Source organism: Rhinopithecus roxellana, chromosome 2 (genome assembly GCF_007565055.1).
Source record: "Rhinopithecus roxellana isolate Shanxi Qingling chromosome 2, ASM756505v1, whole genome shotgun sequence".
Classification (NCBI taxonomy): domain Eukaryota; kingdom Metazoa; phylum Chordata; class Mammalia; order Primates; family Cercopithecidae; genus Rhinopithecus; species Rhinopithecus roxellana.
In genome coordinates this window covers 110,571,929-110,584,241 of record NC_044550.1, presented here as the reverse complement: position 1 = coordinate 110,584,241, position 12,313 = coordinate 110,571,929, and the positions used below count along the sequence as shown (strand labels likewise).

The 12,313-nt window shown below is 39.7% G+C and overlaps 1 protein-coding gene and 1 non-coding gene across 4 annotated transcripts in view; one reads left to right on the top strand and one right to left on the bottom strand.

Annotated features, from left to right (window-relative positions):
• Window positions 1–12,313, top strand: part of WWC2 (WW and C2 domain containing 2) — a 207,373-nt gene that overhangs the window by 164,750 nt on the left and 30,310 nt on the right. For all 3 annotated transcript variants that reach the window (XM_030919767.1, XM_010377908.2, XM_030919771.1), the window contains 5 exons: window positions 3,053–3,177; window positions 5,018–5,216; window positions 6,572–6,736; window positions 8,313–8,405; window positions 12,057–12,299. In XM_030919767.1, the coding sequence (XP_030775627.1) occupies window positions 3,053–3,177; window positions 5,018–5,216; window positions 6,572–6,736; window positions 8,313–8,405; window positions 12,057–12,299 (825 nt within the window). The remainder of the gene's footprint in view (window positions 1–3,052; window positions 3,178–5,017; window positions 5,217–6,571; window positions 6,737–8,312; window positions 8,406–12,056; window positions 12,300–12,313) is intronic.
• LOC115896276 lies at window positions 1,229–1,332 on the bottom strand. The gene has a single exon (XR_004056178.1). It is a non-coding gene; the product is annotated as a small nucleolar RNA U13 (small nucleolar RNA).

Sequence of the window (12,313 nt, the reverse complement as noted above, 5' to 3'; positions counted from 1 at the left end):
GAGAAATGTCTTTTCAGAATCTTTGTTTTTAAAAGGTATTGTTTATTTATTTATTTTTAATTTATTGTTATTTTCTTTTGAGATGGAGTTTTGTTCTTATCGCCCAGGCTGGAGTACAATGGCACAATCTCGGCTAACCACAACCACCCCCTCCCAGGTTCAAGTTATTCTCCTGCCTCAGCCTCCCGAGTAGCTAGGATTAGCTGGGATTACAGGCGTGCACCACCATGCCTAGCTAATTTTGTATTTTTAGTAGAGATGGTGTTTCTCCATGTTGGTCAGGCTGGTCTTGAACTCCCGACCTCAGGTGATCTGCCCACCTCGCCTCCCAAAGTGCTGGGATTACAGACATGAGCCACCGCGTCCAGCCTGTTTATCTCTTTATTATTGAGTTATAAGAGTTCCTTACCTATTCTTGATACAAACCCCTTATCAGATAAATGATTTGCAGATATTTTCTCTCATTCTGTGGATTGTCTTCTCACTTTCTTGATGGTTTTATTTATGGCACAAAAGTGTTTAATTTTCCTAAAAGTCCAATTTATCAATTTTTAAAAAATCCTTGTACTTTTGGTATCATAGCTAAGACTGCTTTGCCTAAACTAATACCACAAAGATTTACTCCTGGGTCTTTTTCTAAGAGTTTTAAAGTCCTATATTTAGGTCTCTGATTCATTTGAGTTGTTAATGTGGATCCAGTTTCGTCTTTTTGTATGTGGATATGCAGTTGTCCCAGCACCATTTATTGCAAAAACTGTTCTTTCCCCTTGAATTATCTTGGCACCCTTGTTGAAAATCAAGTGTGAGGGTTTATATTTCTGGACTCTCAATCCTGTCCATTAATCCATATGTTTGTACTTAAGCTAGTACCACACTGTCTTGATTACTGTAGCTTTGTAGTCATTTTGAGATCAGGAAGTGTGGGTCTTCCAACTTTGTTTTTCTTTTTAAAGATTATTTTGGCTATTCAGAGTCCCTTGCATTTCCATAAGAGTTTTAGTATCAGTTTACTAATTTTTGCAAAAAAAGATAGCCAGGATTTTCATAGGGGTAGAATTGGACCTGTAGGTCAGTTTGGAAGATACTGTCATCATAACAGTTCTTAGTCTTCTGATCCATGAACATAGGACATATTTCCATTTATTTAGGTCTTTGATTTCTTTCAATAATATTTCATAGTTTTCAGAGTCAACGTTTGCATTTCTTTCATTTTTCTTTTTTATTTTTATGTCAGATGGGTAATGTGCTGATGTCCTAATGAGATTTGAAGGAGGCATATGTCACACGTGAGCATGAAAACCTAATCATCACACTTAGGAACTACAAAAGGATCAGTGTGCGACTTCTTTTGTTAAATTTATTTCTAAGTATTTTATTCTTTCTGATGCTATTGTGAATGGAACCAGGCTTTTAAAAGTTTTGTTCATCATGGCCCCGTACAACAACATAAAAAAGATCTATACATGACCAAGTGAGATTTGTCCTAGGAATGCAAGGTTATAAGAGTTCCTTACCTATTCTTGATTATTGTTCTGAATTAATTATTTTTAAATTTTCATTTTCCCCTCTACTAGATCTGCAGTCTTTTATTTTTTGCAGTTTCCCTGGAGATTATAGCATGAGTTCTTAACTTATTAAAAACTACCATGAATCAATTCCTTTACTTTTTCCCAGACAATGCAAAGATTTTCAAAGACTTTAAACTCCATTTTATTCCCTTTTCTCCTTCTCTGCTATTATTATCATATATTTTGAATCTCACAAGATATTATTATTGTTTCATTGACAATTAGTATTCATTCAGATGTCTTCACATTTTTACCCTTTTGTTATGTTTTATTTCCTTCTGCATTATTGTGCTTCCTTTTGAGACATTTTGCTTCTGCTCAAAGAATTCCCTTTAATATTTCTTTTAGTATAGACCTGTTAGTATCTATTTTGACTTCATTTGTGAAGGATAGTTTTTTTGCTGCATATTCAGAATTCTAGGTCTGCAGTTATTTCTTTGAACATGTTAAAAATATCATTTTATTGTCGTCTAGCTTCCATTGATTCTGTTGAGCTTTTGGAGGACAACTTAATTGTTGGGTCATATAGCATTATTTCTTTTACTGCTTGTAAGATTCTTCAGCAGTTTCACTCTGATATGCTAATGTGATTTTCTTTTTGTTTATACCACTGAAATCCTTTTTCATTTCATTCAGTTTTTTGAGCATATTATTCATGAAAACTTAAATTTTTTTCTCATTGCCTGTAGTGTATGGATCATCTGTGGGTCTGCCTTATTTGGCTATCGTTTCTCTTGACTTTCACTCTTTAGGTCCTAATGAAATACTGGATATTATGTATGAGGATAACTGACTGATATCTTCCTCCAGAGAGGATTTTATATTCTTCTGAAAAGCAAATGACAATATGGGTAGCTTACCTGAATTATGTGGGGACCTGAATTCCAGTTTTGCTCTCCATAAGACTGTATGGCACAATGGAAATATCTGCTTACTATTTTAGCCTGATAGCAGCTGTTTTTTTGCTTTGTTTCTCAGCTTCTTGCTCTGCATATAGGCAGCTTAGGAATGGCAAATGCCATGACAGGAATATCATGCAGAATATTGAGCTCACTTTACAGTTCATTTTCTCTAACCTCTTGTGAGTTGACTGCCTTGGTAGTCCTGAACTCAATGTTAGTCTTCCCATCCTACTGACATTGCCACTGTTCTAGGCAGCCACAGTCTGTTTAGCCTGTGTACCTCACCACTAGAATTGACAAATACCCTAAGGGAAAAGAGTGGCAATGGCTCACCTTATTATATTTCTGTTCTGCCTGGGATCTTGGCCCTCTAGTCCTGATTGCCTTTGTTGCTCTTCATTGCTTTAAAACAGCTGAGAGGTTTTGCTTGTTTTGGGTTCTGTTTTATTCAGCTTTCATATTTGTTTTCAGCAGGAGAGTTAGTCTTCTTTACAGATAGTAGTGTAAATTCTCATCTGATGAGTTTTTAAATCATTTCTTCAAGGATATGATGTTAATTGCCATATGCTTTACATTCTCCAGGATGCAGTGTCAGCCTTACTTGCAAGAACATCAGCTGAGTTGTTAGCTGTGGAACAAGAATTAGCACAAGAAGAAGAAGAAGAAGAATCAAGACAAGAAGAGCAGAGGGGTCCAGATGGAGACTGGTTAAACAGTTATTTCCTTTTGCTATTGGGAACTCAAAGATGATGTGTTTACACATCTTACAATGAAACCTTTGTAGGCTCATGTTTTATTCCAGAATTATGGAATGCACTGCACCTTCAGGAAGCTATGCTAGGAAAAGTCTTTCCTTGGTCATTAGAGAGTTAAGGAAGTAACAGCAAGATTGTGGGCAAAGTTAAAACACTAGCCAGGTTCTTTGTTCTTGTTTCGAGTAATTTTAAAACACGATTTTCTGAGCTTTTTTATTTTTTAAGTCTAAACTTGATTTTGATAGATATGGTAGCTTATTGTAGAGTTATAGATAATTTTAAAAGTGACTCTATTTTTCTTTTATCTACCTGGAAGTACCATTTAGGCTCTAGGAAGACAAAGCAGGTATTTTAAAAAGAACTTCTGAGTACTCATTTCTCTGTTTGTTACCACTCTCACCTTCTTTTTCTGTGTCCTTCCCTGTATCCATACCCAATCCTTTAAAAAGGGGGGCAGAGAGGGAAGTTATTACAGTTTTTGTCCAGGTTCATATATATATAAAGAGCTATCCTTCCTGGATTGTACTGTTTTCTCTTAAAACAAATTTTAGTGAATATTTCACTCTTTAAATATATATGTAAATCGCTTGAGTTAATTTTTAATATATAGTTGTTTAGACTATTACGTTTGGTTGAACTACTGTTAACACATGTGCATATACATATATAGCATGCATTTGTTTGTGTGTATATAGAAAACTTTTTAGAAACTTAGAGTGACAAGGTATATCATAAATAACGCAGTCATGGACATTTGGAAGGAATAGCTTCTACTGTGATGTAGAAAGATATAGATATACTTTGTCCTTATCAAAAGTCCTTCATAGTGAATAAAAGTCACAGCACTGCAAAACAAACAAATATGAGAGTGATTATAAGGTTCATTATAGTATCTTTAAATAGTAATTCTCATATATGTAAAATACAATTTGTTTCACACATATTTCCAAACAGTACACTTACTATGTAAACAAAGGAATTTATAACTCATAGTAGTCATTAATGGTTCCCCTTATGTTCACTTCATGGCTAGACATTTATTAACTAGTCTGTGCCAGTTTGTCATATGTCACCAGTCAAATTAAAGCTGAACATTTAGTTGTCAATGGAAAGAATGTTTGTGTTCGGAGAACATGAAACTCCACAGAGTTTGAGATGTTCTAAACCATCCTAGTACTCCTGCTTTATATATTCCATATAAGCTGTATTTATCTTCTGGAGCACCACTTATACCACTTATAATGCCACTTCAGCCTATGCCAGGGCTTTTGTTAAAAATGAGTCTTCTGCTAGTTTAGAAGAAAAACTTCCTTAACATAGGATTCTCCTTGCTAGACCGTGAGCACACCCAATAAAATGAGTATTTAAAATCCTTACTTGTGTATTCACTCTTAGCTGAGAGTAACTCCATTCTATTATATGATTAATCTTACAATAAACGAACAATGAACACCAAGTTATTTTATAGTGAGTGTCAATATTTTTAAATGCTAACATTAAACTCTATATGTGATTTTCAGAATATGTCTATTTTAATATCTAGAAATTAGGTTAAATTTCATGAGTTTAACTTTTTAATACCACATTATGGTGATTTTGCTACAGGTTACTAGAGGGTGAAGTGAGGATTTTATTTTTTATGAGACATTTAGTTAAAAACCCCAGCGAAAGAAATGGCTTGGTTCATTATGTGTGAGTCTGTTTCCCAGATAACAACTTCGCATGCGCAGGCTGCGTGTTCGTTGAGCATGCCTGCCTACCAAAAGTGTGTTTTGTTTTTGTTTTACCATAGGCTAACAATGCTGAGAGAGGCCTCTAACGAAATTGTGGCTAAAAAAGAGGCTGAAGTTAAATTGCCAGAGGACAGTAACTGTACAGAAGACTTAAGTTCATGCACTAGTGTGCCTGAGATGAACGAAGACGGGAACAGGAAAGAAAACAACTGTGCCAAAGACCTCAGAAGTCAGCCACCTGCTGCAACACCAACACTGGTGACTATTCCACTGTTCTGTCTTAAAACTGATGCCTTACGGGCACCATGTGGACTAGGGAGATGCGTGCCTGTCTCCTTAGGTGTAAATCCCATGTCAGGATTTTGTGCCAAAAGCTGATCGTGAAAGGCGTGTGTGGGAATAGGCTCTGAGAAGCATCATAAATGCTTTAAAGTTTTAAAATGGGCCCAAAATATTCTCCACTTATATTTGGAGAATATGTAAGAAGAGAAATAGTTCTAGTTACTTTAAATCTCTATAAATATTCTGTGAATATTAAAAGTATTTTCTGAATTCCTTGGATAATAACAGGATGTCTTGTGTCAAGTTCCGTATATGTAGTAAGCTTTACTTCCATTTCAAACATGAAGTAAACATTTAAAGTTCATTTTGGTTAGGCGATGCCCTGATTGGAAAGGTGACAGGTGACTTAGTTTAGGCACAAGTGCCGGCCAAGTTATTAAACAGGTAACTTCGCTAGTTAAGTGAGAGATGTACTGAGACTGTCAACCTCATATGGGGAAAATATTTTCAAGCTTTGAGGATGCCCACACACTGGGGATATTGGTAATAGAGTTTAGAAAATTATAATTTTGTATTCCTGAGAAAATAATATTATGCCCTGAGAACTTCCTTTCTCAAAGGAGCAAACCTTCGTCAAGAGGCAGGTTTAGAATCAAATTATACCTATAAGATAAAAAACAGACATCTGCCTATGCCTACTGAGCTTGTATTTTGAGAAACTTCCATTTTTACTTAAGTTTTATTTTTGTTACATTTCTAAAGATCCAGTAAAAATACAACTCAGCTTCACAACAGTTATGTTTATACGTGTATAATTGCATATTCTATTTAAACCTACATGTTTGTGGTATATTTCATTTTCTTATATTTAATAATCTTTATCATTTATTTGGAAAATAGTGTAATCAGAAAGTTGAATAAAGTTTAATGATGATATATACCCAAATAGGATTCTTTATAAAATCATTTTAAATTTAAACCTTCATTTTAATGTTCGACCTTTTGGAGGCAGCACCTCTATTTATGGTGCTTGTTGGACAGATACCACAGTGCCTGCCATGCAGAACTGCCCAAGAACTCACACTGCCCGCTGTGCAGAACTTCCTAAGAACTTAGCAGAAAGCCACTCTTGGTAGAAAACTGAAGAGAAATTCTCCCCAGAAGTACGTCAGAAGTACTAGAGTCTGTAATGCAAAGCCTTTCTCTTAGGAGTGGCCATAGTGCTCCATGAGTCTCTGTTGTAACATTAGATATTTTTTCTTTCTTAGAAGAAAGGAACATAATGTTTACACATCTTTCAGCTCCTGACAAGTTGTTAACTTCTCTTATAGGTTGACAAAGAGACAAACACTGATGAAGCCGCTAATGACAATATGACAGTTCGCCCCAAAGAGTGCAGCAGCCTGAGCTCTAGACAGCATCCCTTTGTGAGGAGCAGCGTGATAGTGCGCTCACAGACCTTTTCTCCCGGAGAGCGGAGCCAGTACATCTGCAGGGTAAGGTGGCGGCGCTCGCCGCGAGGCTCTGGGACTGCAGCTTCTTCCCTGCTGGTAGGGAATGGCCCTCAAAGGAGAAGACTGTGCACTGGGAGTCTTCACATGACAACTACAAATGCTAGAAATGCTATAAAATAGATGTAGAATATCACATGCTTATGGTTCTTTTCCATTTGTTTGTTTTTCCGTCAAATTTAATGTCTCCTTGGTTGCAATGTGATTTATTTGGCAAGTAAGCAAAGTTTACGGATCGTAGTGCTAAGTGTTCATATGTTATTTGGACTTCAGTCTGTATTTAGAAACATAAAGTGGTTTTTTGAGATATATGTGGTCTGTATATTTCTATTCTGTATCTTATGTCCTTCAAACCATGTTAGTCTTGTTGAACTGAGAATTGTGAATTGCATTTTAGAGCAAAAATCCTCTTTTAATAATGCTTATAAACACTGATCACATCCATAGTTCTGTGAAGAAAATGATGAGATTTGTATCAATTTGCCAAATTCTACTTCTAGAAGTATTTCTGATTTATCTAGTAAGACAGACATAATATTATAAACTGGGTTAGAAATACTTTTTAAATTCTAAATTTATTCATTCAGTTCAACACGTTTTTATTAAGCACCTGCTTTTAAGCACTTTCCTAGATACTTGGGATTCATTTAGAAACAAGAGACTCAGAGCCCTGCCATTGTAGAGTTTACGTTCCTGTGAATCGAGCCAGACCACAAGCAGTAAATATGATGAACAAGCTATAAAGTATCTTGGAAGGGAATCAATGCTATGGACAACAGTAGTGCAGGGGGTTGGGGGTAATACGCAGGATTCAGAGCAGGCTGCATTTCAGTAAAGATTTGAAGCAGAGGAGACAGTGGGCATGGGCTATCTGGGCTGAGAGCATTCTAGATAGCACAGACTGTCTGAACTCTGACCTTGAGCTCAGTGCTTTATGCAGACATTTCTTTAAAGAAACAAGTATCATGTATTAGCTAAAAATACAAAGGATAATTTTATTTAAAAAAAATATATAAGTAGCTTAAACATATGATTTTTGATAGCCACTACCAAAAGGCAGCTATTTAAATTATTTCCAGGCATGGTGGCTCATGACTGTAATCCCAACACTTTGGGAGCCTGAGGGGAGCAAATCACCTGAGGTCAGAAGTTCAAGACCAGCCTGGCCAACATGGTGAAACCTCATCCCTACTAAAAATACAAAAATTAGCTGGGCATGGTGGCGTGCACCTGTAATCCCAGTTACTAGGGAGGCTGAGGCAGGAGAATTGTGTTAACCTGGGTGGCAGAGGTTACAGTGAGCCGAGATCATGCCACTGCACTCCAGCCTGGGTGACAGAGTGAGACTCTGTCTCAAAACAAAATACATAAATAAATAATTTAAGAAAATGAAGTTATTTAACGAAACAGAACAGGAAAAACTTATTCGAGGGGATTTAAAAAAAAAAAATAAACTCTTAACTATCACTACCTGCTTTACTTGGTAAATGTCTCAGTCCCAAACTTCCACTTGCACTCTGTTTGATATGCAGTGATTTTTTTTTTAATCTTTTGTTGCCAGTTAAATCGGAGTGACAGTGACAGTTCAACCCTGGCTAAAAAATCACTGTTCGTGAGAAACTCCACCGAACGCCGCAGTTTGAGGGTCAAAAGGGTATGTATTCCCTCAACCACTTCCCACTGTCCCTGGACCAGTCCAGAATTGTGACTTGTGCACCACAAACTCCAGAACCACGAAATGAATGTCAGTGCTCCATGCACTTGGCCTACTGAATGCAGCCACTGGGATACACAGAGACGCAGATGCCATGGCTGCTATGGAGATGGAGGGTTGTGAGGGCATTTATTCATCATTGGTGTGGAACCTGTGATGGTTAAGACTGGAAATGCAATTTCAGTATCTCTGGAGTAGGGGCCTGCTGAGCCTGCAGGGGTATCAGACAATGGTAGAACACATTTCTGATGATGCTGCATACCATGTCCAGGTCTTGAGCGATTGTGGGAAGGGGTGTAAGACCTGGTACCTTTTCTGAAGGACACACACGCTGGTAAAGGAGGAACACACAGTTTTCGTAACTTGCTTAAACAGATATCTTTAGAAAGTTCACACTAATGTGGGTGGGCAGCTCAGGTGGCATTTTCCTGGAGGTCATGGGTCTCTGCATGAGCTTTAAGGGTAAGTCTAAGAGAATAAGTGAATTAACAGGTTGGACTGTTCAGGTAGTTCAGAAATGCCTGTTTACTTGCCAACAGCTGAAATACTAAAGGAAAATATTTGTTTACTGTGATCATTTTGGCTTAAAATGTGTGGTTTGGTGAGTACAGACCACCACATGTGCTGAGCTCTGTTGATGGTGAAGAGCTTGCACCCTCAGGAGTCCATGGTCTAGAGGAGGACGCAGCACACACAGGACTGTCACAGCTGTGCCGGGTACGATAGGGAATGAGCCCATCTAATTGAGACAGTCAGAAAGACTCAGTTGGCCAGGGGTGGGGGGTCTCGACACTTGAATAAAATTTCAGAAGAAAATGGTAGCTTTGGGGCAGGGTGGGGGTGTGATGGATACTGGGTGCTGTGAGTAGGTGGCATAAAATGATACTGGAGCAGGGACACACAGAGCATGAGGATTGTCATGAGGATTGCTAACAGCTTTGGCACTGTGGATAGGAGGATCAGGCATGAAGCCTGGGAAGATCAATCAGAAGCATTGTCATCACCTGGGCCACTCTGGTCTCATGCCGCCATGTGCAGAGTAAAGAGATGCCTGGCCAGGCAGCAGTGGGTGCCCCTGGTTTAACTTCCTGGTTACTTGAAAGGCATAAAAGCATATTTCATTTTTCTAGAGGCAGATGAGATGTACTGGCATTTATTCAGCATTCATCATTTTCAGGAAATTCTGAGATGTCGATTTTTCAGATTACCAAACTTTATGCTTTAAAAGCATCTAAATTTTTATCATCTTGTGTGAAAAGTCTTCTCAACTCCTTTCTAAGTCGCTTGCCTTCTTAAGCAGCACATACTTTCAGGGATAGTTTCACTCTTCAGATAAATATTAACCTAAAGTGTTTATGAATCAAGGAGCTGAGAAACGGTTGGGTTACTGATAAACTTAGTTATCAGGACTACTTGACACAGACAAAGGTTAATCCTGAAGCGTGTGTAGAAGATGGTTTTAAATGGTTTTTAAAAGTAGACAGATATGGTTTGATAGGAACAAGTGAGGAATGGTATTCTGCTTTAAGAATTACAGCATGAGCGGCCGGGCGCGGTGGCTCAAGCCTGTAATCCCAGCACTTTGGGAGGCCAAGACGGGCGGATCACGAGGTCAGGAGATCGAGACCATCCTGGCTAACACTGTGAAACACCGTCTCTACTAAAAAATACAAAAAACTAGTCGGGCGAGGTGGCGGGCGCCTGTAGTCCCAGCTACTCGGGAGGCTGAGGCAGGAGAATGGCGTAAACCCGGGAGGCGGAGCTTGCAGTGAGCTGAGATCCGGCCACTGCACTCCAGCCCCGGCGACAGAGTGAGATTCTGTCTCAAAAAAAAAAAAGAATTACAGCATGAGCAAGGTATAGAGGTGTATGAGGACAAAAGTATCTGCAAAGATGAGTAAAAGGTTCGCCTGAATAGAAGAGCAAAGCGCCAAGTGTGTGAGTGATGAGGTTAGAGGGGCACCCGCCGGCAGCGGTGTGCTGCACCCTCCCCACGCTGGCTCACAAGAGTCAATTGTGCTCGTCTCTTGCCAGTTAAATCGGAGTGACAGTGACACATCACAGTCAGAGCTTGAAAATGGTGATAGTAGGAGTATTTGCCACATCGAAACTGGCAAACCCTGCAAATCAGTGCTTTCTTCTCTCCTAGAGAGAGCCAATTATTAAACATTTACCAGCAGACTCTTGTATATGGAGTCCTTAGGCTCTGTGTGCATGACAGCTAGGAAGGATTTCTGATTCTGAACAGTAAGTAATACAGTCAAAGATGATGTGTGTCTAGATGATTCTTACTGTGTAATGCATTTGTAGAGAGGAGAGGGTAGAGGTTGAATAAAGGGAACCTAAAAATAAGAATGTTACACAAGACCATGCAATATGTACTGGATGTGGAGGAAGAACAGGAGGATGCAGTAAGAGTGATTCTGACTTGGGCTAAGGCTCTGAAATCAGAATAGGGACAGACAGGCCCCCTCCCTTCCATCTGGCATGAGCACTACCATTATTCCAGATCTTCAAACTAGAGTACTTGTCAAATTTGAGTCCCTCCTCACTCATATCAAATAGTAACAGTTCTTATTAGCAATCGCTTATTTTGCATTCTGTCTGCCAGTAATCTAGGCAAAAAATACCTCCTTGCTCCCCTCTGCTGGTACAATCTCACCTCTCACCCAGCCTTGTTTAAAATCTCCTCCTCAAGTGAATGGGCCCTGACCCTGAGTGATCCATCCCCTTCCCTGACTCCCTGTGCACTCCTGCGCTCACTCACAGCTTCCTCTCGCTTAAGGTCTCATGTCATTCTGCAGTCAAAGTCTTCAAGGGCAGAGATTGTGTCTTCTCTTCCTGGTACTTTGCCTGCACAACCCCAGCAGACGTTTATTCATATATGTTCAATAATTATTGCTTGATGAATGGGTTAAGATTGCCCCTGAGAAGAGCCATGGTGATTCAGTGGTGAAAGTAAGTAGCACACAATGGGAAATCAAGGAAGGCAACTCAATTTAAGCATTCTGATTAGACGAGAGAGTCAAAACCTAGCAACATTGTCCAGCTATATTCAGGCTGACTGTCATGGATATGATAAGAGTTATATGTCCTGAAATGGAGGAAACAGAAGTGTCTTGCAATGTATTTATTTATTACACAAGGCAGGCTTCATGTAATCAATTGGTCAGGCTAAGTAAGCCAGGCTGTACTATGGTAACAACTTTAAAAATCTCTGCGGTATAAAACAATAAAGGTTTATTTCTTGCCCAGCTACTGGTTCACTGCAGGTTGGCAGGAGGCCCTGCCCCATGTTGCTCTCACCCAGGGCCCATGCTGATGGAGCCTCCCTCTGTGGTTCTTTGCTCTCCCTCCAGCAGGGGACGGAAATGTGCGCCTCTCACACTGGCTTTGACAGGCTTCTGCCGGAAGTAAGGCACGTCTCTCCAACTCACCTGCCATGGGCCCGAGCAAGTTGCTCCTGCCCCTTAGGCCCTGGCTTCTAGGGCGCAAGGAAGCACCATCCATCATGCGCCAGGAAGGAGGGAAAGCAGGGTAACCACTGCCTGTATAACCAGGGTGTTCATCATTCTGTTTCTAACTATCCAGACGGTTTGCCAGTCAGTCCTTAGAAGAACAGCACAAGAATGCCCAGTACGGACATCTCTAGACTTAGAACTGGACCTTCAGGCATCCCTGACCCGGCAGAGCCGCCTCAATGATGAGCTGCAGGCACTGAGGGACTTGCGGCAGAAGCTGGAGGAACTGAAAGCTCAGGGAGAGACTGACCTTCCACCAGGCGTGCTGGAGGACGAGAGGTTCCAGAAGCTTCTGAAGCAAGCGGAGAAGCAGGTACACAGCTCAGG